The sequence below is a fragment of the Oryctolagus cuniculus genome, chromosome 21, assembly GCF_964237555.1.
Source record: "Oryctolagus cuniculus chromosome 21, mOryCun1.1, whole genome shotgun sequence".
In the NCBI taxonomy this organism is placed as follows: Eukaryota; Metazoa; Chordata; class Mammalia; order Lagomorpha; family Leporidae; genus Oryctolagus; species Oryctolagus cuniculus.
In genome coordinates, this window is record NC_091452.1 from 1,824,222 (window position 1) to 1,850,610 (window position 26,389).

Genomic DNA, 26,389 nt, shown 5'->3' on the forward strand with positions numbered 1-26,389 from the left:
AGGGCCTGGTTTCAGCCTGGCCCGGCTCTGGTGTGGGCACTTGGGAGTGAACCTGCAGACGGACGCTCTCTGCCTTCCAAATACATAAAATCTTTTTTTTTTTTTTTTTTTTTTTTACAGGCAGAGTGGACAGTGAGAGAGAGAGACAGAGAGAAAGGTCTTCCTTTGCCGTTGGTTCACCCTCCAATGGCCGCCGCAGCCGGCGCGTTGCGGCCGGCGCACCGCGCTGATCCGATGGCAGGAGCCAGGAGCCAGGTGCTTTTCCTGGTCTCCCATGGGGTGCAGGGCCCAAGCACCTGGGCCATCCTCCACTGCACTCCCTGGCCACAGCAGAGAGCTGGCCTGGAAGAGGGGCAACCGGGACAGAATCCGGCGCCCCGACCGGGACTAGAACCTGGTGTGCCGGCGCCGCAAGGCGGAGGATTAGCCTAGTGAGCCGCGGCACCGGCCTAAAAACTTTCTTAAGAGGTCAGAGGACCCACCTTGCTTTCCAACCACTGAACACGTAAGCACTGACAGAGCAAACGGCGCCAAGTGAGTCATCGACAGCACGTTGAACCTGGCACGCGTCAGTGTCTGCACCGGGGACCACGTCCACGCGGGGAACAAAGTCGACAACACGGCAAAAAGAAACACAAACACACAAGACTTGTAAGAAACAACCCTGCCGGCGCTGTGGCTCACTAGGGTAATCCTCTGCCTTGCGGCGCCAGCACACTGGGTTCTAGTCCCGGTTGTTCCTCTTCCAGTCCAGCTCTCTGCTGTGGCCCAGGAGTGCGATAGAGGATGGCCCAAGTGCTTGGGCCCTGCACCTGCATGGGAGACCAGGAGGAAGCACCTGGCTCCTGCCTTCGGATCAGCGCGGTGCGCCAGCTGCAGCGGCCATTGGAGGGTGAATCAACGGAAAAGGAAGACCTTTCTCTCTGTCTCTCTCACTGTCCACTCTGCCTGTCCAAAAAAAAAAAAAAAAAAGAAAAGAAAAGAAATAGCCCTGGTTGGTTTTCCATCTGTTAGGATTCCATGAAGTCAAAGAACATGGAAGGTCTTGAGTATTGGGAAACAAACTTCCCTTTAAGAGTTAAGCCCACTTTGAGAGTGGCCCACAGAGCAGAACATAGACTGCAGCCCCACCTGTCTGGAATCAAACTTTACCAGACTGGCTTCTGAACCATCCACCACACCACAGGTGTACTGCACAGTTAGAAGCCTGTGATAAAACACTGGGAACAAGGGCCGGCACAGTGGCATAGTGGGCCCAGCCTCTGCCTGCGGCGCCGGCATCCCATATGGGCGCCAGTTCATGTCCCCGCTGCTCCTCTCCCCGTCCAGCTCTCTGCTGTGGCCTGGGAAAACTGAGGATGGCCCAAGTGCTTGGGACCCTGCACGTATGTGGGAGACCCGGACAAAGCTCCTGGCTCCCGGCTTTGGATCAGCTCAGCTCTGGCCATTGTGGCCATCTGGGGAAGGGACCAGCAGATGGAAGACCTCTCTTAACTCTGCCTCTCAAATAAATAAATCTTAAAAAAAAAAAAAAAAAAAAAAAAAGGCAGCAAAACACAGAAACAGTGTATTCTGGCAATTCCATCTTTTGAGGAACCTCATGGAAGGATGTGATGGGGCCTGCGCTGTGGCTCAGCTGTTTAAGCTGCCGCCTGCAGCATCCCATGTAGATGCCAGTTTGAGTCCCGGCTGCTTTTTTTTTTTTTTTTTTTAAGATTTATTTTATTTATTTGAAAGAGTTAGAGAGAGAGGTAGAGACAGGTCTTGGAACCGGCGCCCATATGGGATGCTGGCACTTCAGGCCAAGGCTTTAACCCACTGAGCCACAGCGCCGGCCTCGGCTGCTCTACTTCCAATCCAGCTCTCTGCTATGGCCTGGGAAGGCAGTAGAAGGTGGCCCAACTCCTTGGGCCTCTGCACCCACGTGGGAGACCTGGAGGGGTCTCTTGGCTCCTGGCTTTGGATCAGCACAGCTCCGGCCATCGCCGCCAAGTGGGGAGTGAACCAGTGGATGAAAGACCTCTCTCTCTCTGCCTCTCCTTCTAACTCTTTCAAAATAAATAGATCTTTAAAAAGAAAGGAAGGAAGGAGGTGTAACACGGTGGTGGCTGAGCATGTGGTACTCACTCATATCCCTAAACTCCTAATATACAAACTGCGTGAGGAAAGTCTTCAGACAAATCAGGGAGAGAACACAAAGGTCACTCACCCCAGAGCGGCCACCAGGCTGGCCTCCGCGCCTTCCTGACAACTCACTTCACTTCTGTGTGGTTCTGTTGCCGTGAGCAGGTAGATGCTCACCTCCCGTCAGCAACTCCAAGCAGACGGCAGACCGGCTCTAACCTGCTGAATTGGCACCTTTGGCCAGCGCCGTGGCTCACCAGGCTAATCCTCTGCCTGTGGCTCCAGCACCCCGGGTTCTAGTCCCGGTTGCTCCTCTTCCAGTCCAGCTCTCTGCTGTGGCCGGGGAGTGCAGTGGAGGATGGCCCAGGTGCTTGGGCCCTGCACCCGCATGGGAGACCGGGAGGAAGCACCTGGCTCCTGGCTTCAGATCGGTGCAGCACTGGCTGTAGTGGCCATTAGGGGAGTGAACCAACGGAAGGAAGACCTCTCTCTGTCTATAACTCTCTTTCTAACTCTGCCTGTCAAAAAAAACAAACAAAAAAAACTGGCACCTTCACCCACCGCGTCTGAGAAGCGAACTGGTGTGGACAGACAGGTCCCAGAGGCTGCCACAGCCCTGGCACACTCCTCCCTCTACAAGGCTGCACCGTTACTGCTCCCCGGGAACCCACGCCCACTGCCAACATCTCCACCACGCTACCCGACCTGCGCCTGGGCACACAGCCGCCCGAGTCGGCCATCCTCCTCTCCACCCGTGCTCTGTCCCAAAGCCCTCTCCGCTCACCTCTTCCTCCCCAGGCCTCTCCCACACACCAGGGTGCTGGGGTGCCGCCAAAGCCCTGTCCACCCCTCCGTCCTGGCACTCACACCAGGCGGCAAAGGCCAGATCCCACAAAGCCGCCCACCTCATAGGACAGCCCACAGGCAATGGTTAGTACTTTGCTTCTTCAAGGCCAGCCCTGGCGCCTCACCCGGACCCAGCACCTGCCACATCTACAGCATCCACTCGGCCCCCGCCAACAGCATTAGCAAAGCAACAGCCCTCCCGCCCTGGTGACAGCCCCAAGTCCTCTTCCCGTCTTCAGGGTTCCGCCAGCACATCAACACTACAGGTATAGCAGCAACTTCCCCTCCTGCTCATCAGACTATCCAGGGAAACCACCCCCACCCCCTCTGCAAACCTACCCAGCAGCCCTCTACGGTAGGGACGTCTGGTGCACCGAGGGTCAGTGTGTACACCTCCAAGGAGCCACAGCACCTAGCTAGCAGGATGCACGGTACTAAGGCGGCAACCGGCACAGCGGCACACACAGGCACGCGCTCAGGCTGCGACTCGTCTGCAGGACCCGGGCGGGCTCGGTGCTCTCCAGGCCTCCTGGTTAGGAATTCACTTTTCCAGGAACTCCAAGCCTCAACCAAAGGCTGCTCATCTCCCCTCGTCCAGGCACTGCGTTTATCAGTAACGTCCTAACGCTGCTGACGCTGTGACCCAAGCAGCCCCAGGTGATGCTCAACCTCAACACCACCTCCTGCATTCCTGGAATCTCCACAAAGAATCCAGAAATTCTACTCCACCCGCTCCAGGAGTGCACCACCAGTCCAGAATCCCAAGTGCTCTCGGGAAGCGGAGTCTCGCTCCTCCCTGGCCATCTCTTCACTACCAAGACCCACTGTGCCCACTTTTACTGGCTCTGGCCCAAACCCTATCATTCCTAAACCACATGCTATCTGCACAAAGCACATCGACTAAGCCTTCTCTCACAACTTTAATAAACTATTACTAGCTCACAGAACTGTTCAGTAGGACAGTCATCTTCCCCACTGGACGCAATTTCAAGAAAACACTTCCCCATCCATATACTCTGGACTGGATTGTACCCCATCCTCTCACCCCAAAATGACCTCTGCAATTGTTTCCTATAGCAAATACTAGAGATGATTCAGAAAATCCAGGCAAAGTAGAAGCAATATATTTTGCAGTAATTATTTCTTCCAATGATTTGTAAATCCTTTCCCACCTGTTAAACAAAGCTTCCAAATTTTAGCTGTTACATAATAGGATCCAGAATTATCAATACGGTACTTGCATTCTACATAGGGTTACAAACACCACATATACCTTCTATTAAATTCAAAATTTCTGAATGATCATCCCAATTATGGGAAAAAAACTTCACGTCTCACACAGGCTGATGAACTCTGGTTCTGAATATAACATAGCATATACAGCGATTCAGATCTTTAAATGAAATCTACTGATGCGTTTATACAGAAACTACGTTGTATGTATCACTTTCCCCCGTTCCACTTCCCATGTAAGCGACCCTCTCTACCCGTTAGGCTGAGAAGGTAATTGTCTAAGGGCACCTACGGAAAGCTTGGGGAGCCTGGACCAGGGAGGGTGGAGCTCGGTGCTTGAGTGAGGCCTCAACTCATGGATGAGGACACCTGACGCGGCCTAAAGGCTCAGTCCAACAGAAGCCGATTCTGGAACCTGCTCCCCACTGCCACCGCTCCAGTGTTGCTGTTCTCTTCACCGTCTTGCCCAGACACCCTCCACCCCGTCAGCCAGCACTGAGCGTCCTCACCCATCCCAGACCTCTTTAAAGCTTGGGAACCTTGAGCAGCATCGGGACATCCCTACAACTACCACTTCACATGTACACACCTGACATGTAAACAAAAAACAAGTACAAATTTATTTTCATTTTTTAATAGAGAACCCCTCAAGCTGCCATTATGAACCGCACCGTCCAAATTTGAAGGTGTACATTAAAACATGGTTTCCTTTATCGTAAAAGCAACCATAACCCTCAAAATAGCTACTTGTATGTGCAAATCACCATCACTTGTTCGGACAGGTCTTCCCCAGGGACACCACCTGGCCAAGATGGACTGGACTAACACTTCTACCTCAACCCATCGCCTGTCATGCCTAGCTGGTGACATGATTCAACATACAAAGTAGACATAAGGAGAAATTATAATTTCCAATTAACCGGTAGTTAACAGCTAGCCTGATTTAAATATAACTAACATCATATCGTTTTCCAATTCCAGTGATTTTAAAAGGCTTATAAACAAGGGATGAGTTCGTTTGCTTAGATATTTGAAATACAACTTTATTCTGATTCTAAACGAAAAGGAATGGGAATGACAGTAACAAACAAGATTCCACCACTGAATATTGTGATGTGACTGTTAGCAGTCTTGTATTTGAAACTTGAGAGAAAACAACTGCGTTCCAAAACAGCTAAATATGCAGAGGTCCAAAAAATGAAGGTATTTTTAACTGCCACATTCACTCCGAAGCCCATTCATCTCCTTCAGCACCCACAGATGAAGCACATGTTCTGCTTAGCTAGTAATAAGAGTGGCACACACGCTGCACCGCTGACATCACAGGACAGTTGCCTATAAAACTAGACTTCTGACGCCGGGCTCCAGCTTCACGCACTCACAGGTCATCGTCCTCGTCGGGGAGAGCAGTCGTCTGAGCAACCTAGGGAAGGAGGCACGAGGTTCACAAACCGGCGGCTGAGCCCCACCAGGGACACGGGCAGCCCGCCGCCAAGCACAGCCAGAGGCCAGGGGTACGGTACCTCTAAGTCGTGCTCATACTGCGCCGCCAAGGCCGGGTCCATGACCACCTCTGGTGGGGCAAGAGCGGGCATGGCGACGAACTCCAAGTTGGGGTCTCCAATGAGCTTTCTAGCAAGCCAGAGGAAGGGCTTTTCAAAGTTGTAGTTACTTTTGGCCGAAATATCATAGTACTGTTGGAACAGACAAGAAAATCAACTTGTAGAAGTCCACCACTAAAACAGCCATCGAGCAGAACAGACCAGGCTGCAGCCACTCTTCCCACCCTCCCACAAGTCCCAGAGCCGGCCCAGGACCAACGCACATCCGCCAGGGCCCAATTCGGCAAGTACCTGAAGGTTCTTCTTTCGGTGGAAGACAATGGACTTTGCCTTAACTTTCCTGTCCTTAATGTCCACTTTGTTGCCACACAGCACGATGGGGATGTTTTCACACACGCGCACCAGGTCTCTGTGCCAGTTGGGCACGTTCTTGTAGGTCACTCTGGATGTCACATCAAACATGATGATGGCACACTGGGCTGAAAAACAAAGTCAGGGCACTTAGCAGACCCGGAGTTCAGCACATCCAGGAAGAAAGCTCAGAATCAGGCCTGCTTCTGGGCGCCTGGATCATCTCCACTCAACTCCACGGTCTCTCCCAATCCTAAGAGTCATGGTACTGTGACTGTCACACTGACGGACTTCTTTTCCAGAGAGCCTGAAAGACAGCTCCCCCGCTCCAACCCCTCAGCTCCCATGCTCCCTCAGTCCCAAACAATCCGAAATGAATGAATGAGCACTCCAGGAAACCCGACTCCTCAAGGCCGCAGACACACTCCTTAGGAGGCCCTCCGATGACTGCGCACACCGGGGACACCGGGCGCACAGTAGGAACAGCCCAGTGAGCCCTTGAACCGGCACCGACCAACGGCACTGGCCGGGACAGTCAGCGGGGCAGACCACCCACAAAACGGTACCACTCGCGGGCTAAAGAAGGCGGGGGTGGGGGAGAAGCGTGTTACCCCCACCCCTTCAGGGAAAGCACACACGTGCTAGGGCTCCCCAGGACCCTTCACCTGGACAGTCAGACTCCTTTCTACTCCATCTGACCAAACAGGCACTACCTCCCTTGGCCATTTCTAAGTCCCAGGAAAACTTGGGCAGGCCACCAGGCGGCATCTCCCATCCATCCATCCATCCATCCATCCGGGGAACTCGGCCCTCCGGCCCGGCGGAGTCGCCCGGTCAGGTCCCCTCGGCTACAGCACCACGCGCCGGGAAGCCCCGGTCCCGCGAGCGCGGCCGTCGCCTGCCATTGTGTCGGGCCCCGCGCCTCGGTCCTGCGAACACCGTGCCCGGCATGACACAGCAAGTAGCCCCGCGCGCCGGGCAGCGCGCCCGGCGGCTCCCCGCCCCCCGCCCGCAGGGCCCCCGCCCCGGGGCCCCGCGCCCACCTTGGATGTAGTAGCCGTCCCGCAGGCCGCCGAACTTCTCCTGGCCGGCCGTGTCCCAGACGTTGAACTTGATGGGGCCCCGGTTGGTGTGGAACACGAGCGGGTGCACCTCGACGCCCAGCGTGGCTGCAACGGCAAGGCCGTGAGCGCGCGGACGCGCGGCCGCCCCGCCGCCCGCCGCCCGGCGCCCACCTACCTACATACTTCTTCTCGAACTCGCCGGTCAGGTGGCGCTTCACGAAGGTCGTCTTCCCGGTGCCGCCGTCGCCGACCAGCACCAGCTGCGGGAGGCCAGAGTTGGGACGCGCCCCGCACAAAGGCCCGCGAGCGCGGCCCCGCGGCGCCCGAGCACGAGGCGCCCGCCCGCCCGCGGCCCCGCCGCCCGCCCGCCGCCCGCACCTACTTTGAACTGCACTTGGGGCTCTCCCTGCGCGGCCATCGCGGCGTTTTCTGCAAAGAGGACAGCGAGCTGCGGCCCACGTGCGCCCACAAAGCCGGCCCGCCCGCCCGGGGCGCCATGGCGGCGGGCGGGCCGGGCGGCCGGGGGCGCGGGGCGCGGACGCGGGCCCCGGGAGGGCCGCGGGCAGCGGCTGAGTGCGGTGCGGCCCGGCCCCGGCCCCGGCCCGGCCCGGCCCCGGCCCCGGCCGCGCCAGCCGCCTCCTCCCGGCCCGCGCCCGCCGCCCCCCGCGGCCCGGCCGCAGCCGCCCCGCCGCGGCCCGCGCCCCGGCCCCGCCGCCACGCCCGGCGCGGCCCGCCCGGCGGCCTCCCGCCGCTACCTTCCAGAAGCGTCTCCGCGCCCGTCCGACTGAGGCTGGAAAGATGGCGGAAGCGCAATTCAAATGCCGGAGACGCAGCCGACGCCGGCGCGCGGGCGGGGCGGGGCCGCGCGGGGCGGGGCCTGCGCGGGGCGGGGCCAACGGCGCGGCGCCCACCACGTGGCTCGCGCGCGCGCGCACGCACGCCCCTCGGCCGGCCTAGGGTGGCCTGCCCTGCACGTACGACTGGGGCGGTGTCCGCGGCGGCTCACGTGGGAGGCCGCGCCGGGAGCGCGCACGCACGCCGGTCCGCGGGACCTCGTGCGCCGGCTCCGAGAGCGGGCTCCCGGCGCGCGTGCGCAGACGGCGGGGCGACCCGCCCTGCTCCCGCCGCGGTCACGCCGGCCGGAGGCCTCTGGCTGGCAGGGCCTGGGCGGGAAGCGCCAGGCCCCACTTCCTCCTGGGCGCAGGGTGGGGCTCGCCGGCGCACACGCGGGGACTCTGGGGCTGGGCAAGTCCCTCGGCGGACGCGCGCTCGCCTGGGCGCCCCGAGTTTGGGCAGGCGCCCGCGTGTCCGCAGAATGAATGGGGGAAGGAAGGGGCAAGGTGTCGGAAGCCGAGGCCGCCCCGGGGCCTTGGCGGGGGCGCGGAGCCCCCCGCAGAGCCGGCCGCCCCCGCTCCCGGGGGTCCTGCGGCTGTCCCCGGGGGTCCTGGGGGTCGGCAGCAGCGTGGCCGCCTCCTGCGGGCGGGATGGGGAAACCGTGTGTTTGCGGACGCCGCAGCTCCGCTAACCCCAGACACACAGGGAGGTGTCCAGGTTCTGAGGGGGTCGCGCGGTGCTGGGGCGCCCGCATGCCCCGCCTGGCTGGAGGCTGGGACCCCTGCACCCACGTGCCTCGCCGGTGGGGCTCCTGGCGCCTGCACGGCCCCTCCCCCGCCCAGGAAGCTGGTGCACGGTGACTCCAGGCTGGACCCCTGCACCCACGTGCCCCGCCGGTGGGGCTCCTGCACCCACGTCGCCTCCCGCGCCCGGGAAGCTGGTGCACGGTGACTCCAGGCTGGACCCCTGCACCCACGCGCCCCGCCGGTGGGGCTCCTGGCGCCTGCACGGCCCCTCCCGCCCCCGGGAAGCTGGTGCAGGGTGGCTGGAGGCTGCGGCCCCTGCACCCACGTGCCCCGCCGGGTGGGTCCTTGGGGAGGAGGGGACGGCTCTTTCTCTGTGTGTCCCCTCTCTCCATTACTGAAATAAATCTAAAGAGAAAGTGGGCTCTGGCCGCGCCCGCAGAGGCGCCTCTGGAGGGAGTGGGGCAAGCCAGGCGGGGTTTTGGCCTCGTGTGCCCAGCCGCAGGCACTGCCTGTGACGTCTGGCTGCTAGAGGCCCAGTCGGAACAGTTGGGTTTCTCCGAAAGGGGCCACCGTGGGGCTGGGACCCAGCGACCCAGGGCTGGCCACGTGCTCCTGGGCACACGTGCAGGGAACCCAGGTGCCAATGGGTGCGGGGCGCAGTTCTGCAGGCAGCGACCTGGGGTGACCCGGGGCGCCTGCTGGCAGCGCAGAGGAGTGAAGGTCCAGGTGCACCTCTCGCTCCCTGGAACGGGACCCAGCCTTTCTCAGAGCGAAGTTCACGGGCTCCTCGGGAAAGCGGGCAGGGGGTGCCGAGCGCCGACGGACGCTGGAGGAAGATGTGGTGATGGTTTATGGAGCCTTGGCTCTGCAGACTTTCACATACGGGGTCGTGAATTGTGTCACTGGGCTTCAAGGGTGCACTCTGAGGGCACTGGCTGAAGGGAAGGCAGAGAGGAGCTGGGCAGGGGTGACGGCTCTCGGCTTCCCTGCCGCCGGTTGTTTTGTAAAAAAAAGCAGAAGCAGCCACGACGACATACATTTTTAAAGATTTATTTGAAAGAGTTACATAAAGAGAGAAGGAAAAGGGGTGGGGTGGGGGTGTCTTCCATCCACTGGTTCACTCCCCAATTGGCCACAACAATGGCCAGAGCTGTGCTGATCTGAAGCCAGGAGCCAGGAGCTTCTTCGGGTCTCCCATGCGGGTGCAGGGGCCCAAGGACTTGGGTCACCCCCTACTGCTTTCCCAGGCCACAGCAGAGAGCTGGATCAGAACTGGAGCAGCCAGGACCTGAACTGGCGCCCCTATGGGATGCCGGCACTGCAGGCGGTGGCTTTACCTGCTAAGCCACAGTGCTGGCCCTGCGTGGTGATGTACTATTGTGTGACGCTAGGAGCTGAAGGTACCAGTGGCGTTTCCCTCCGTGCAAAGTCGCCCTGAGCACTGCTGCTTCGGCCCCAGCCTTAGCTGAGCCTCGTTGTGGCCCAAACTCACACCCGAAGGAACCCAGGGCAGAAGCACTCGGGCTGGCGCAGCCGCTGGGCTCCAGGCTGTGCCGTTCACAGACCTTGGCTCAGCCTGCGGTATAAGCGTGCAGCTAGGGCCGGCACTGGGCACAGCAGGAAAGCCACTGCCTGTGACACCGGCATCCCATATCCGCGTGTCTGGGTTCAAGTCTGGACTCTGCTCCCAATTCCAACTTCCCGCTGATGTGTGTCCTGGGGGGTAGCAGGTGACGGCTCAGGTAGTTGAGTCCCTGTCACCCATGTGGGACACCTGGATTGGGTTCCGAGCTCCCAGCTGCAGCCTGGCCCCAGCCACTGCCGGCAATCGAAGGGTGAACCAGTGGGTGGGAATCTCCCCTGTCCCGCTCCTTTCTCTCTATAGATAGGCATATGTACACATGCATGCATATATACAGGTACATACATGTGTGTTCACATACATGCATATCTACATGTGTCACATATATGTACACCTGCATGCATATCTACAGGTGCATACGTATATGTACAAATGTGTACATAACTACAGGCATATGCATATATACATGCATGTGTATCTACAGGTATACATATATGTACACATGCATGCGTATCTACAGGTACACGCATATATGTGCACATGCATGTGTATCTATAGGTATACACATATATGTACACACGCATACACATCTACAGGTATACATATATGTGCACATGCATGTGTATCTACAGGTATACATATATGTACAACATGCATATCTGCAGGTATACACATATATGTGCACATGCATATCTATAGGTATACACATACATGTACACACACATACACATCTACAGGTACACACATATATGTGCACATGCATGCGTATCTACAGGTTTACATATGTGCACATGCATGCGTATCTACAGGTTTACATATATGTGCACATGCATGCGTATCTGCAGGTATATGACTTTTAAAATCATGGTGGTTTTCCTCTGAAACGTTTGAGAGGGAGGAGCAGGCAGGATGCCCCTCAGTGCACTTTGCACAGGCAGTGACGTTCTGTGACACCCCACGCACTCCGCCACGTCAGGAATTCACGTGGTAGCGTGCTCTCGCCTCCCTGAGACCGCCGACCTGGCCCGGTGCAGTCCAGGAGGACAGCGAGCTGCAGGCCCCCGGCCTCGTCATGGCTGGAACAGCCCCTCCGTCCGTCTGCTACGCTCTCGCAGGGAGTTTTGTAGCCGTGTTTTGTGGAATGTCTGCCCTTTGGAGTTGTCTCCTGTTTCCTCATGATCAGAGTCAGGTTCCGTCATTTGGATAGGGATACCATAAAAATGCTGCTGCGTCCCGGGCAATCCTCCTCCCAGCCTGAAGCCCACCTCACCTGCGTCCTGGGCACATCCCCCTCCCGGCCTGAAGCCCACCTCACCCGGGTCCCGGGCACATCCTCCTCCCGGCCTGAAGCCCACCTCACCTGCGTCCCGGGCAATCCTCCTCCCGGCCTGAAGCCCACCTCACCTGGGTGTGACCCACGGCCCGGGAGGTGCTTGTGTGGTCCTGCTCTGCTTGCTTCTCCCACCCCCTCTCTGGAACCCTGCAGGAGCCACACAGTGTGGCTTTGTTTTTAAAGATGTGTCTATTTTGTTGGATGGCAGAGTTACAGAGAGAGATCTACCCGCTGGTTCACACCACACAGCTGCAAAGTGGGGCTGGGCCGGGTTGAAGCTGTGAGCCTGGAGCTCTGTCCCTGTCTCCTCTGCAAGTGCAGGGGCCCAAGCACTCGGACCATTCCACTGCTTTGCCAGAGCACAGCAGGGAGCTGGGTCAGAAGTGGAGCAGCCGGGACTCAACCCAGTGCTCATACAGGATGCCCGCATGGCAGGCGGCAGTGCTCATACAGGATGCCCGCATGGCAGGCGGCAGCTTTACCCAGTGCACCACAGCACGGCCCCCACACAGCACTGTTGAAGCGTAACCCAGCCAACTTTGTTCCTGCCTCAGGGCCTTTGCACTTGCCGCTCCCTCTGTGTAAAACGCTCTTCCCCTCACTTTGCCTGCCCGGCTCCCTCTCACTCTTCCGGTCGCAGCTCTTGGGCAAGGCTCTCCGTGACCACCTCCCTGACCACCTAGCCTTTCCCCATTCAGCACCCGCCATGTTCCCTCCACCCATTGAACTGGAACGTCCTGCTTAAATGTTTACCTTTCCCTCATCAGCGCGGGTGACGTGCCTGGCACTGCCCCTGCACATGTCGGGCTGATTGCTGGCCTTTGAAGACCCCGTGGCAGCGATGCGTCCGTGGACCCGTGATGCCCACCGCATTCAGAAGGGCATTCCTTGTGTCGGGTGGGACGTGGCCACTCACTTCTCAGGAATGGGACGAGTCAGGAGTGACTGGGTCCCACTCTGTGGGGGGCGCTGGTCACCACACCGAGGACAGCCACGGCGCTGTGGCCAGGGGCACGTGACGAGAGCCAAGGTCCCCTGCAGGAACCAGACACAGGTGGCAGCTCTGCGAGGTCCCCCGGCCGCCGTCCAGTCTGCTGCTGGACCCTGTGACACGGCCGCTGAGCTCCAGCCGGCGGAAGCTGTGTGAGATAAAAAGTTTCGAGCCATTAGCTTGGAGATGACGTGTGGCTGTTTCACGTCAGGATCCAGATACAGTCACGCAGGGATGGAGCGAGGTGGGGGCCCTCCTGGCTGTGGCTCCCGCCCTTCACGGCCCTCGGTCTCTCTCCAGCACCACTTCGAGCACCGTTCACCTCCATCTGGTCCGTGCGCCGTGCGTGCACACCTGGGGTGGCGCCGCGTACTGAGCAAGTACGGGCTGTTTTCCCGTCGCCGCTCCCTCAACAATGCTGCTACTTGCATAGCACGCGAGTGAATGAGAAGTGAGCCAGGACGGATCAAAATACACAGGGCGTGTGCGTGGGCTACAGATGCTGCTCACGGGCCTGGAGCACCTGTGGGTCTGGGGATCTCCAGGGGTGTTCCCAGGTCACAAGGGACACTGTATGAGGGTGCTGATGGTCAGAGGAAGCAGGTGGTCATGCGGGGAGGTGAGCCAGAGGTCGTGCCTAAGAGCAGGGACAAAGATCAGAGGGCAGAGGGCGGCAGGTGCAGAGGCAGGGGTGGCACCTGCTGGGGCAGGAGCTGAGCAGCTGAGCTGAGAGGCCAAGGAGAACTCAGCAAGGCGGAGGGGCTGGAACCCCCTGCCGACATCCTGGCCCCCAAGGTGGCGCTGATGAGGTGGGGCAGTGGGTGGTCAGGTTGGTAGAGGCTGTGAATGGGAGCAGGCGCTTATACAAGGGGCCCCAGAGAGTCCCGGCCTGCAGGTGAGCACACAGCAGGAAGCAGCCCCCCACCCCCACCCCCAGACACCGAATCCGACTGGGCCTGGGAATGCTGCGAGGTAGACCTCTGTGGTGTATAAGGTCCCCTTATGGCATCTCGTGACAACAGCCTCGACAGATGACGGCAGCCCCCGGTGAGGACTAAAAAGCAGATTGCTGGTGGTCCTGGAAGGACAGACACTCTCGATGAGAGTGGCGTTCTGGGGCTGGCGCTGTGGCGTAGTGGGTTAAGCTGCTGCCTGTGGTGCTGGCATCCCAGGTGGGCGCTGGTTCGAGTCTTAGCTGCTGCTCTTCTGATCCAGCTCCCTGCTGTGGCCTGGGAAAGCAGTGGAAGACGGCCCAAGTGCTTGGGCCCCTGCAGCCACGTGGGAGACCCAGACGGAGCTCCTGACTTTGGATCTGCCCAGCTCTGGCCATTGCAGCCATTTGGGGAGCGAACCAGCGGATGGGAGACCTTTCTCTCTGCCTGTCCCTCTCTGTGTCTATGTCTCTGCCTCTCAAATAAATAAAAATCTTTAAAAACATAAAAAGTTGCACTCTGCATCCCGTGTCACTTTGAGGGGAGCCAGTCTGAGCAAAGAGGATGGAAGCAGCTGCAGGAAAACAGAACAAGGTGCCGGTGCTGTGGTGCAGCGGGTAAAGCTGCCGGCATTTGGGTGCCAGTTCAAGTTCCGGCTGCTCCACTTCCAACCCAGCTCTCTGCTGTGGCCTGGGAAAGCAGTGGAAGATGGCCCAAGTGCTTGGGCCCCTGTGCCCACGTGGGAGACCTGGAGGAGGCTCCTGGCTTCAGATCGGCGCAGCTCTGGCCGCTGTGCCCATCTGGGGAGTGAACCAGCGAATGTAAGACCTCTCGCTTCCTCTGCCTCTCTGTAACTCTGCCTTTCGAATAAATAAATAAATAAATCTTTTTTGAAAAATGAAAGGAGACAGAGCAGGGTTCTCAGGGTTGAGAGGGGCGGGGACGCCTCGTGCGTGTGCAGACAGAGGCGTGTGGGAAATCAGAGAAGTAGGTTGGCTGTTCCAGAATGTGCTTCCCTAGCACGTAGCTCGCTGCGTGCACATTTCAAGTTTCAGTTTATACTTATACTTTTTTTCAGGTTTCCAAATTTGTAGTACATTCTAAGTGCTTGCTCTGAACAAATTGACTCTTAGACCAACATAACTGCTATTTCTAAGATAATCACAGGGTGCAGCTGCTCCCCAGGGCAACAACAAGATCCCACAACCCAGGGCCTGAAACCAACAGAGATTCATTCTCTCACAGCTCTGGGGGCAGACCTGTGAGCTCAAGGTGGCCGCAGGCCTGCTCTGCTCTCTCCCCAAGCTGCTGGGGACTGTCTGCCCTTCCTGCCTCTCCCTCAGCTCCTGGTGTCACCGGCCACCGTGTCCTTGGCTGCCAGACACAGGACTCAGCCTCGCGGCCATCCTGCCCTGCGTCCTCACACCCACTGCTGTCTCTGCTAGGGGACGGCAGTCACAGACTGGGGTCTGCTGCCAGGACCTCATCCTGCTCTGACCACACCTGCACAGGCCCTCCTCACAGAGGCGGGGGTGGAGTCACAGCTTCAAGGTATCTTTGTGGGGGGCACCATTCAACCCATAACACAGGATTTATGCAAATGTACGTTACTTTGCAGTGTACTTTGGCTTCTTCTGTTGGTCCTTCTTCTGTTGGTCTCAGGTCCCAGGACGCCCCCCTGCAATGAGGCTGGGCAGCAGGGCCCCTCGGGCTGCCTTGCGCCGCTGCCTGCCTTATATCCTGGTCCTCGGACGGGTGCAGCTAACTTACTCAGCCCTTCCATTACCAATAGGCAGTCAGGGTTTGGGGGTGTTGTTTTTTATCTCTTCATTTTCATTTTTTATTTGAAAGGTGGGGAGAGAGAGAAAGACAAGGAGATCTCCTATTCAGGGGTTCATTCCCCAGACGCCTGCATAAGCCGAGGCTGAGGCCAGAAGCCGGGGACTCCATCCGGGTCTCCCACGTGGGCAGCACTTGAGCCATCATCTGCTACCTCTTCAATAAATAAATTAATAAATACAAATGATATTCGCCTGCCCCGTGCCCCTTCCCCCTTCACTGTTCTCTAGAGCACTCTTGTCTTTATTTCTTAAAAACATTGTATTTATTCATTTGAAAGGCACAGTGACAGAGAGACGAGGAGCGATGCAGAGCGAGAGTGAGAGACGGAGAGGATCTTCTATCTGCTGGTGTACTCCCCAATGGCCTGCAACAGCCAGGCCTGGGGAGACCAAAGCCAGGAGCGGGGAATTCCACCTGGGCCTCCCGCAGGAGTGACAGGGACCCAAGTACTTAGGCCACCACCTAGGGCCTCCCAGGATGCATTGGTGGAAGCCGAGGAGCTGGGACTGGAACTGGCTCTGGACATGGGGTGCAGGCGCCCCGAGCAGTGGCCTACCCTGCTGCACACAACTCCTGCCCCTGGGGCACTCATCCATCACTCCCGGGTTTGTTTCTTTTCTCTGGTTTGTTTTTCTCTCTGTCTCCCCCTCCTTGATAGAAGCTCTGAGAAGGTAGGGGTTGTATATTCCACAAAAGTCTACATTTCTAGAGCACGGAACAGTGTCCTGGTACTTAATACGCATTTCTTTTAGTGAGTAAGATTATTTGAAGGCCCTTGAGGTGGGACTGACACTCAGGTGGGCCTGATGTTGTCATGGGTGCCTCTAAGAGAGAGGTGGGAGAGACGACGTGAGGACAGGAGCAGGGGTGGCGGCTGCTGGAAGGGGCAGGAGCCCGGTGCAGCCTCAGCCTCCAGAAAGGGAGAACGGGAGCACAGCCTGGCCCGCACCTCGGCCCCGGCTCGGAGGAGCCATTTCAGACCTCCGACCTCCGAACATGAGACGATAGAGAGGTGTCGTTTTAGGCCTCTAGGTTTGCGACAATTGGTCACAGCAGCCACAGGAAGCTCACACAGGCGGGAATTCAGATGCACGTGGAGGGGAATAGAGAAGGGGAGAGGCAGACAGCTTTTATCAGCCGATCCACTGCCCAAATGCCAGCCGCTGGGCCAGGCCAAACCCAGGAGCGCGGAACTCCATCCAGGTCTCCCCTCTGAGTGGCAGGCACCCGTCAGCACTGCCTCCCAGGGAGTTGGGACTGGGAGCGGGGGGGAGGGGACTTGAACTCAGGTACCCCAACGTGAGACAAAGGCGTCTTAGCTGCATCTTAACTGCTGGCCCAGCCCTGTGGTCAGTAACCTCCTGTGTCAACTCTCCTGGGCCACCAGTCGGGCATTATGGTGGGTGTCTTGGGGCGAGATCAATTTAGCATTTGAATCAGCAGCCCTGGTAAAGCGGATGCCCTGTGTGGGCCCATAGTGTGGACGGGCCTCATGCCCGCCAGGTGACAGCCTGGATGGAGCGAGAAGCCTGACCTCCCTCCTGCTGGCCAACTAACGGCCCTCGGGCTGGAGCACCCAGTTTTTCCTGGCCTCAGACAGGCCTGGACCAGCGGCTCTTCTGGGCGGCAGTCTGTTGGCGTTCAGACCTAAGTGCACCTGTGGCCATCCAGGTTCCCAGCCTGGGCGTCATTTGGGAGCTTACACCCGTCCCCACCCCCCAGGTCTCCAGCCTGCTGACTCGCCCTGCAGCTGTGGGATATATCTCCTAACATGCACAAATAATGCAGATCATGTTAGCATACGTGATGCACCTCTTCACACACACGTGTAAAATGACACACAACAGGTGCCTGACAGTCGGGTGTCTCCAGGGAGCCCCAGCGGATGCAGCTGCCCACCCGGGGTCCCGCGCACTCTGGCTGCGTAGACTTGTGCACTCTGCCTGGGCCCATACAAGCAGAGAACTTCTTCGAAGGGTGATGCTTGTCCTCCTGCTCGGCCCATGGCGAGCACGTAATACGTATTCGTGTTACTGGCACGCAGCGCAAACGGGAACTCAAATCCAGGGAGGTTAAGTGGCTATGGCCACACGGTTCCTGGGAGGAGTCGGGGCTCAGGGCCTGGGCACTGGACGGCTGCAGTGTCCCGAAGCCCTGGACACCTGAGACGGCCTTTGGTTCACGAGCTCCCAAGGCCGGCCGTTGGCCCCAGTCAAGGTGGTCTATTCTTGGGCATGACCAGCTTTGCCAAACGTGTTGCTCCTCTTGCTCGTTCTTTGCTAAATTTCTCAAATTTCCTGTGGAGAGTGGTAAAGAGTATTAAACGTTTTGTCTGTTGCTTTCTATAAGGCAACCTCAAGCTTTATAACCAAAGCCTGGATCCTTGGCGTGTAAATGCCTTCTAAAAAATGCTTACTTATTTTCATCTACTTCAAAGGCAGAATGACAGAGAGAAACAGAGGAGAGAGAGAGAGGAGTGATCTTCCACCCACTGATTCACTTCACTCCCGAAATGCCCGCAATCGCCAGGCTGGACCAGGCTGAAGCCAGGAGTTGTGAACTATCAGGGTCTCTCACGAGAGGGGCAGTAGCACAAGTGTGTGAGCCACCCTCTGCGGCCTCCCAGGGTGCGTCAGCAGGAAGCTGGATCAGAACCCTGAGGCACCGGGACTTGAACTGGGTGCTCTGGTGCAGGGCGTGGGTGCCCTAAGTGGCAGCGCAGCCTGCTGCCCCAGTGGCTTTTCTGAGTAAGCTCACCTCTTGTTTTCTATTTACTAATTCATTGATCAAAATTTCAGTTTTCTTATTTGAAAGACAGAGACAGAGAACTTCAAACTGCTTCCACGCCCCACAAACGCCCACCACAGCCAGGGCTGGGCCAGGCTGAGGCCAGCAGCAGGAATCCAGCGTGGGTCTCCACGTGCGCGGCAGAGATCCAAGCGCTTGAGCCATCCACACTATGGGCCCACTGGCGGGAAGCGGCGCTGGGCGTTCAGTGTGGGATGTGGCGCCCCAGGCAGCACCTGTGCTGCTGTGCCAGATGCAGGCCCCTTAAATGGTCCTAAGAATACCGGCTGTGGAAGCGGGCATTCGGTCTGGCAGTGAAGGTCTGGCTGGGACGCCCAGCCTCCATCCGAGTGTCTGGTTCCGTACTTAGTTGGAGCCCCTGACTCCAGCTACTGCGGTGACCGGTGACGGTTCCAGTAGTTGAATTAGGATACCCACGGGGGAGATCTGGCTCCTGGCTTTGGCTTCAGCCCAGCCCCTAGCCCCTGCTGCTGCAGGTAGAGCAAGCTCTCTCTCCCTGTCTCTGCCTCCCAAACAAATGAACAGAGTAAAAACCATGCTAAGTCTCCTAGCTTTCCCCCTCCCCTCCCCTCCCCTCCCCTCCACTCCTTCCCCTCCCTCTCCCCTCCCTCTCCCCTCCACTCCTTCCCCTCCCTCTCCCTCCCCTCCCCTCCCTCTCCCCTCCACTCCTTCCCCTCCTCCTCCCCTCCCCTCCTTTCCCTCCCCCTCCCTTCCTCCCTCCCTCCCCCCTCTCCCTTCCTTCCTTCTGGCCTGCCTGCCAACTTGCCTCCTGAAATGTTAACTCAGGTGTCCAGCCAGCCTCGTACTTTGTACTTTGGGGAACAGACGCCACGGCTACCAGTACAAATCTAAGATTCATCCACACAACGTGCTACCAGAGCACTGGCTTGGGCTTGAATATGATTATGAACCAAGGCTACGGCACACAACCATTTTTGATGGTTGAGTCAGGTAGGAACAAACGAAGCCAATGTTCTAGGGGCTGGCGCTGTGGCGTAAAGCCACTGCCTGCAGTGCTAGCATCCCATGTGGGCGCCAGTTGGGGTCCTGGCTGCTCTCTGCTATGGCCTGGGAAAGCAGGAGAAGATGGCCCAAGTCCTTGGGCCCCTGCACCCACGTGGGAGACCTGGAAGAGGCTCCTGGCTTCAGATCAGCTCAGCTCCAGCTGTTGTGGCCATCTGGGGAGTGAACCAGCAGATGGAAGACCTCTCTCTCTCTGCCTCTGCCTCTCTGTAACTCTGCCTTTCAAAGAAATAGATACATCTTACAAACAAACAAACAAACTGCTCTAGAGAAAGTCTGGATATGCGAGGCCTGCGACAGGAAGCGTGCTCCCGCGGGCCCTCACTGAGTCCGTCCTGTGAGCCGTCGCACCTGCTCCTGCCGGCACACCAGCGGTGTTCCTGCTCCGGCTTCGTGCAGGCACATCTCGTCCTCGGTGGCGGAATGGCTCTCTTGCTTCGTGTTCCCCACAATCACGGCTGTGTGAATGGAGACGCAGGTTACAGACCAGTGATGTAGGACAATGGCGCAGTCTTATCTATGGCGTGATCTACACCCTGACACCATCCTAGGCTCTCTCCACCTCTGCCATCACTGGAAGCCAGGTGGCCACATGGCCCAACCACCGGTGTCAGCCCCACCCTCGTCCTAATGGGATTCGCTGCTTCTGCTTCCCTGCCCTCCATCCAGCAAAGTTTTAGAAGGGCCTGTTCCTGAACACGTGGCGTTCTCTCTCACTCTCTCCTCTCTCTCGCTCTTCTCTCTCTCTCTCTCTCCTCTCCACTCTCTGCGCTCCTCTCTCCTCGCTCTCTCTTAGGCTCTCCTTCTCTCTTTTTCCTTCCTCGCCCCTTCCCTCTGGCCTGCTGGGCTTCCCCCAGTAAACCCTTTCTCTTACTCCAGTGTCTGGTGTGCTTTGTGACGATCTTCAAGTAAGTCACCAGCCCCGCCCTCTTCACTCGTTTCACTCACTTGAGCAGTTCTTGACACGGGTAGGTGACGTACAGTCTCGTATCCTGTGGGCTATGCATCCTGTTCTCCTAATTTTTGGAAAGGACTATTGGCTTCTCGCTGCTGCTAACAACTACTACAAGAACTCAGTGGCTTTGGGGCAGGTGTTTTGCCTGCTGGTTAAAATGCTGATTGGGATGCCTGCATCCCACACACAGTGCCGGCTTCATCACAAGCTGGCCCCGCTACCGATTCCAGTTTCCTGCTAGCAGGGGTGGGCCCACGGGCTGTGAATCATGAATCATTGTGTCGGCTCTGCACAGACAACTGCAGGAGGGACTCAAAATTCAATAAAACCACCGCAGGCTAATTTCTAAGTTGACAATTGTGCATGGTCTTTGAATGATGCTATAAATATCCAAATGGCCCTTGGCGGAAAACAGGCTCCCCTTCCCTGGAATGTGTCCTGGGGAGGCAGCAGGGCTCCGGGAATGGTTCCGGCACCCGCGGGGAGACCTGGACTGTGTTCCTGGGGCCTGCCTTTGCGTCTGGCCCAGTCCGGCAATTGCAGGTGTCTGGGAAGTGAAGCAGCAGATGGAAGCTCTGTCTGTCTGTTGTCTGCCTCTTAACAAATAAATAAAAATAAAGAGCGAATTATTAAAAACTAAGTATTTTCTAGAGGAATTTTGATTAATGTAATTTACATACTAATTGTGATTTTTACACAATGGATGAAAGGATCCCACTGTCTTCCTTTTAAGGTTCTTTACACACTGCTTTGCCCTCACTGGGCTGGGGGTGACCTTCAGGGCTTATTTCTGCCCCCCCCCCCCATGCATTTGTGCTTCTCCAGGCATCGGCAGGCCCCAGGCAGGCCTCATCCGCTCCAAGCCATCACTTTCAATTCCAGGTCGGGGGAGGCTCTTCCGGTCTCAGGGTGGACATACGACCCAGGCCTGGCCTATCACAGCCACACAGCATGCTGACCAGGGATTGGCTCACTGGCAGACACATGACCTAAAGTGACCCAATCAGAATGAGATTTGCATATCCTGTGGGAGCTACACAGGAAGACGCCTGTTTCTTTTTTTCTTTCTCTTTAAGATTTATTTATTTATTGAAAGGCAGCAAGAGGCCGGCGCCGCGGCTCACTAGGCTAATCCTCCGCCTTGCAGCGCCAGCACACCAGGTTCTAGTCCCGGTCAGGGCGCCGGATTCTGTCCCGGTTGCCCCTCTTCCAGGCCAGCTCTCTGCTGTGGCCCGGGAGTGCAGTGGAGGATGGCCCAAGTACTTGGGCCCTGTGCACCCAGGAGAAGCACCTGGCTCCTGCCATCGGATCAGCGCGGTGCGCCAGCCATAGCGCGCCAGCCGCTGCGGCCATTGGAGGGTGAGCCAATGGCAAAGGAAGACCTTTCTCTGTCTCTCTCTCTCTCACTGTCAAAAAAAAAAAAAAAAAAAAGAGAGAGAGAGAGAATCTTCCATCTGCTGGTTTACTCCCCAAGGGCTGCAATGGCCGGAGCCAGGAGCCAGGAGCTTCTTCTGGGTCTCCCACATGAGTGCAGGGGCCCAAGGACTCCAGTCATCTTCCACTGCTTTCCCAGGCCATTAGCAGGGAGCCGGATCAGAAGTGGAGCAGCCGGGACTCAAACTAGGGCCCACACGGGAGGCTGGTGCCACCCACAGCGCCAGCCCCGCCCTTAGCTTTTCTAGGGAACTAGAACCTGGCCCCGGGCTCCGCTCTGGGAGAGGTTGACAGGTCTGGGTATCTGGATTGAGCCCATCTACTGCTATCAAAGGACAGCAAACTTACGAGGAATTCCTTCTTTTCTGTACACCTTTTTCTTTTTAAACTTTTGATTTATTTGAAAGAGTGATAGAGAGGGAGAATGAGATCTAGCCACAGGTTCACTCCCCAAATGGCTGGTTTTTTTTTTTTTTTGGACAGACAGAGTTAGAGAGTGAGAGAGACAGAGAGAAAGGTCTTCCTTCGTTGGTTCAACCCCCAAATGGCTGCAACGGCCAGCATGCCGCACCCATCCGAAGCCAGGAGCCAGGTGCTTCCTCCTGGTCTCCCATGGGGTGCAGGGCCCAAGCACGTGGGCATCTTCTACTGCTCTCCCAGGCCACAGCAGAGAGCTGGACTGGAAGAGGAGCAACCGGGGCAGAATCCGGCACCCATATGGGATGCCGGTGCCGCAGATGGAGAATTAACCAAGTGAGCCATGGCGCCAGCCCCCCAAATGGCTGTTAACAGTCAGGTGGAAGCCAAGGGTCAGAAACTCCATCCAGGTCTCCCATGCGTGTAGCAGAGGTCCAGGCACGTGGGCCACCTTCCACTGCTTTTCCAGGCCATAGAGGGGAAGTGGATTGGAAGTAGCCAGGACTCGAACTAGCATGGAAGCCAGTGTCGCAAGCAGTGGCTTAACCTGCTGTGCCACGCAGGCACTTCCCATGTTCCTTTTGCAACCATAATTACTCGATTCGGCACAGACATTTAATCATCAAGGTTGCAGCCTCGGAGGGTGTATGCAGGTGGAGGTTTGTGAATTGTTCTTCCTCAGTGCAGTTTCTCCAGGTCAAAGGGGCAGTGAGCTAAGCCACCGCCTGTGACACCAGCATCCCAGGAGAGCTGGTTCGAGTCCCGGCTGCTCCACTTCCAACCCAGCTTCCTGCTAATGTGCTTGGGAAGGCAGTGGAAGATGCCTCAAATGTCTGGACACCAGCCACCCATGTGGGAGACCCAGAAGAAGCTCCTGGCTCCTGGTTTTGGCCCAACCCTGCCATTGTGGCCGTCTGGGGAGGGAACCAGCAGATGGAAGACCTCTCTCTCTCTGTAACTGTGGCTGTGACTGAAAAGGCATGTGAGTTGTGAGTTGAGATTTCGCTCATTTATTGGCTGTGGTTGGTGAACTTTAGTCTCTGGAGCCACAGCGGAGTCAGAGTGGGAAAGTCACAGCACATCAACCTGACGGCTTTGTCACCACCACTTCATAGTCGGGGAAACTGAGGCTGGAGAGACCAGTGTTTCTTTATTAAAGATTTATTTATTTTTGAGCCGGCGCCGTGGCTCAATAGGCTAATCCTCCACCTTGCGGCGCCGGCACACCGGGTTCTAGTCCCGGTTGGGGCGCCGGATTCTGTCCCGGTTGCCCCTCTTCCAGGCCAGCTCTCTGCTATGGCCAGGGAGTGCAGTGGAGGATGGCCCAGGTGCTTGGGCCCTGCACCCCATGGGAGACCAGGAAAAAGCACCTGGCTCCTGGCTCCTGCCAGGATCAGCGCGGTGCGCCGGCTGCAGCGGCGGCCATTGGAGGGTGAACCAACGGCAAAGGAAGACCTTTCTCTCTCTGTCTCTCTCTCTCACTGTCCACTCTGCCTGTCAAAAAAAAAAAAAAAAAAAGAAAAAAGAAAAAAAAGAAAAAAAAAACTAAAAAAAAAAAAAAGATTTATTTATTTTTTTTGAATTTTTATTTATTTATTTGAAAGAGTTACACAGAGAGAGGAGAGGCAGAGAGAGATAGAGAGAGAGAGAGAGAGATATCTTCCATCGACTGGTTCACTCCTCAAATGGTCACAGTAGCAGGTGCTGGGCCAGGCCAAAGCTGTTAACCTGGCACTCCATCCAGGTCTCCCACGTGGGTGGCAGGAACCCAAATACTTGGCTCATCTTCCGCTGCCTTCACAGGCACATTAGCAGCAAGCTGGGTTGGAGGTGGAGCAGCCGGGACATGAACTTGTCTCATATGGGATGCCAGCATCGCTAGTGACAGCTTAACATGGCATTATGATGCTGGCCTCTTTTAAGTGATTTTAAAAACATCTTTTATTTTGAGAGGCAGAGAGAGAGAGAGACAGAAACACAGACAAATGAACAGCCAGAGAGTGGGCTCTCATCCTGTCTCATTCCCCAGGTGCTAGGCTGGGCTGAAGCCAGGGCCAGGACCTTAGTCTGAGTCCCCGACATGGGTGGTGGGAACCCAAATCCAGGAGCCACTGTTGCTGCCTCCCTGGGCCCACGCCAGCGGGAAGCTGGCATTGGGTGCCAGAGCTAGAATCAAACCCAAGCGCTCAGGAATGAGATGTGAGCGTCTCAGCCCAGGTTTCAGGTTTCTCTCGCCCCCAACAGTCATCCCTCGTTTTTTTTTTTTTTTTTTTTTTTTCTTTTATTAATTCTTTGACTACATACTGAGTGCCCACACCATGCCAGAGACTTTGTGGAGAGACAGCGGCGAGCAGCACAGACCCAGACCCCTGCCCCTGGGCCGCACGCCCCAGCAGCGGCCTCCTGCACGGGCTGCGACCTGTAACGCTCCCATTTCAGTACTCGGGAAAGGGACCGGGCTTCTCCGGCGGAGGGGAAGGCACCAGGGAGGAAAGGTATTGGCGAGAGCGTCCCGGGATGCGCTGGTTTCAGGCCCTGCTGGACGCAGAAGCTCAAAGCTGCGTTCGGGGCCCAGGCGGCCCCCGGCCTCCCTCAGCTTTGCTTCCTTTGTGTCAACTCCGTTCTCCGACAAGTTCTGGACCATTGCCAAAACCCTGCTTTTGTGGCTTACTCAAAATAATTTCTGCTCAACTCACCTCCGTCAAATGATTGATTTTGATTTAAATTATGAAAAAAAAAATCAAGGTCATAAAGTCAGGTGAGACAAACATGCCCCTGATGCGACCATGTCCAAGTCCCGGTCACCTGTTGTGGGTCGTCTGGTCTCTTGCTCCCCACGATGGACTGAGTTGATTCTCTCTCAATTCCTATGCTGAGGCCTGGACCCCTAACCTCCAGTGTGGCTTTGGAAGCATCTGACAGGAGATGTGCTCTTTAGGGAATTCACTGAGGTCAAATGCAGGGGCTGGTGTAGCGGCTCAGTGGGTCAAGCTGCCACCTCTGAGGCGCCCATCTCATACTGGGGCACTGGTTTGAGACCCTGCTGCTCCACTTCCACTTCAGCTCCCTGCTAATGTGCCAGGAAGGCCACCGAAGATGACCCAAGTTCTTGGGCCCCTGCCCCCATACATGGGAGATCCGGATGAAGTACTTGGCTTTTGGCTTCAGCCTGGACCATCTCCGGCCATTGTGGCCATTTGGGGAGTAAACTAGCAGATGAAAGATCTGAATTTCCTCCTCTCTCTGACATCCTGCCTTTCAGACAAATTAAAAAAAAAAAGGTGAAATGAAGCCACAAGGCGAAGGCCAAAGTCTGCCAAGCTGGCGTCCCTGTAAGAGGAGGAAGGGTTGCAGACAAAGGCCACGAGTGTGCACACTGAGAGAGGCCGTGTGCAGTCACCAAAGCCAAACTGACCGGTGCTGCCACTGTGGACTTTTGGCCTTCAGAGCTGTGGAAAAATAAATGTACGTTGTGTAAGACACACAGTCACAGATTTGTTGTGTCAGCCCGACACCATCATATACTCCCTGCTAAAAAGCAACATCCAAATGTCATCTAGAACCACACCCAAAGTGATTCTTCTCAGATTTTTTTAAACATGATTTATTTTTAACTTTTATTTGAAAGACAGACTCAGAGAAAGAGGGAGAAAGATCCCCGTCCTCTGGTTCACTCCTCAAATGCCTGCAGCAGCCAGGACTGGGCCAGGCCGAAGCCAAGGGCTGGGCTCAATCTGAGTGTCCCCCTGTGTGCCTGGGCCGTCACCGCTGTCCCTCAGGGTGTGCGTTAGCAGGAAGCTGGGCTGGAAGTGGAGCCTGGACTTACACCAGGCTCTCCAGTACGGGATGCGGCATCCCCAGTCGTGGCCGGACCTCTGGGACAAACACATCTGCCCTCAACTAGATTTTTTAAAATTTATTTTAAAGTCAGAGTTACACAGAGAGAAGGAGAGAGAGGGGTCTCCCATCTGCTGGTTCACTCCCCAGTTGGCCGCAACGGCCGGAGCTGTGCTGATCCAAAACCGGGTCTCCCATGCAGGTGCAGGGGCCCGAGGACTTGGACCATCTTCTACTGCTTTCTCAGGCCACAGCAGAGAGCTGGATAGGAAGAGGAGCAGCTAGGATTCAAACCGCTGTCCCTGTGGGATGCCAGCACTGCAGGCAGCGGCCTTACCCGCTATTCCCCTCAAATAGATTTCTTATGGCTGTGTCCTCTTCAGACCAAAAGTCGTGTCCTCCAGAAGGTGGGAGGAGTTTAACCTGTCCCCGCGATCCTCTCCTCCTGGACGGTCGGCTTTGCCTGGGGGGCCTT

General features: G+C 57.0%; 1 protein-coding gene across 1 annotated transcript; it reads right to left on the reverse strand.

Annotated features, from left to right (window-relative positions):
* Window positions 1-5,225: 5,225 nt before the first annotated feature.
* RAN (RAN, member RAS oncogene family) lies at window positions 5,226-8,104 on the reverse strand. The gene is made up of 7 exons (XM_070066278.1): window positions 7,936-8,104; window positions 7,563-7,609; window positions 7,356-7,440; window positions 7,160-7,285; window positions 6,057-6,244; window positions 5,727-5,897; window positions 5,226-5,626 (listed from the first exon to the last, which is right to left on the reverse strand). The coding sequence occupies exons 2-7, from the start codon at window positions 7,596-7,598 to the stop codon at window positions 5,582-5,584; spliced, it is 651 nt and encodes a 216-aa protein (XP_069922379.1). The 5' UTR covers window positions 7,599-7,609; window positions 7,936-8,104; the 3' UTR covers window positions 5,226-5,581.
* Between the last annotated feature and the right edge of the window lie 18,285 nt (window positions 8,105-26,389).

Coding starts and splice junctions, on each gene's coding strand:
- RAN (XM_070066278.1), bottom strand. CDS start 7,598: ATGGCCGCGCAGGGAGAGCCCCAAGTGCAGTTCAAA. Junction 7,286..7,355: donor GTTCGAGAAGAAGTATGTAG/GTAGGTGGGCGC, acceptor TTGCCGTTGCAG/CCACGCTGGGCGTCGAGGTG. Junction 5,627..5,726: donor AGTATGAGCACGACTTAGAG/GTACCGTACCCC, acceptor CTCCTTCCCTAG/GTTGCTCAGACGACTGCTCT.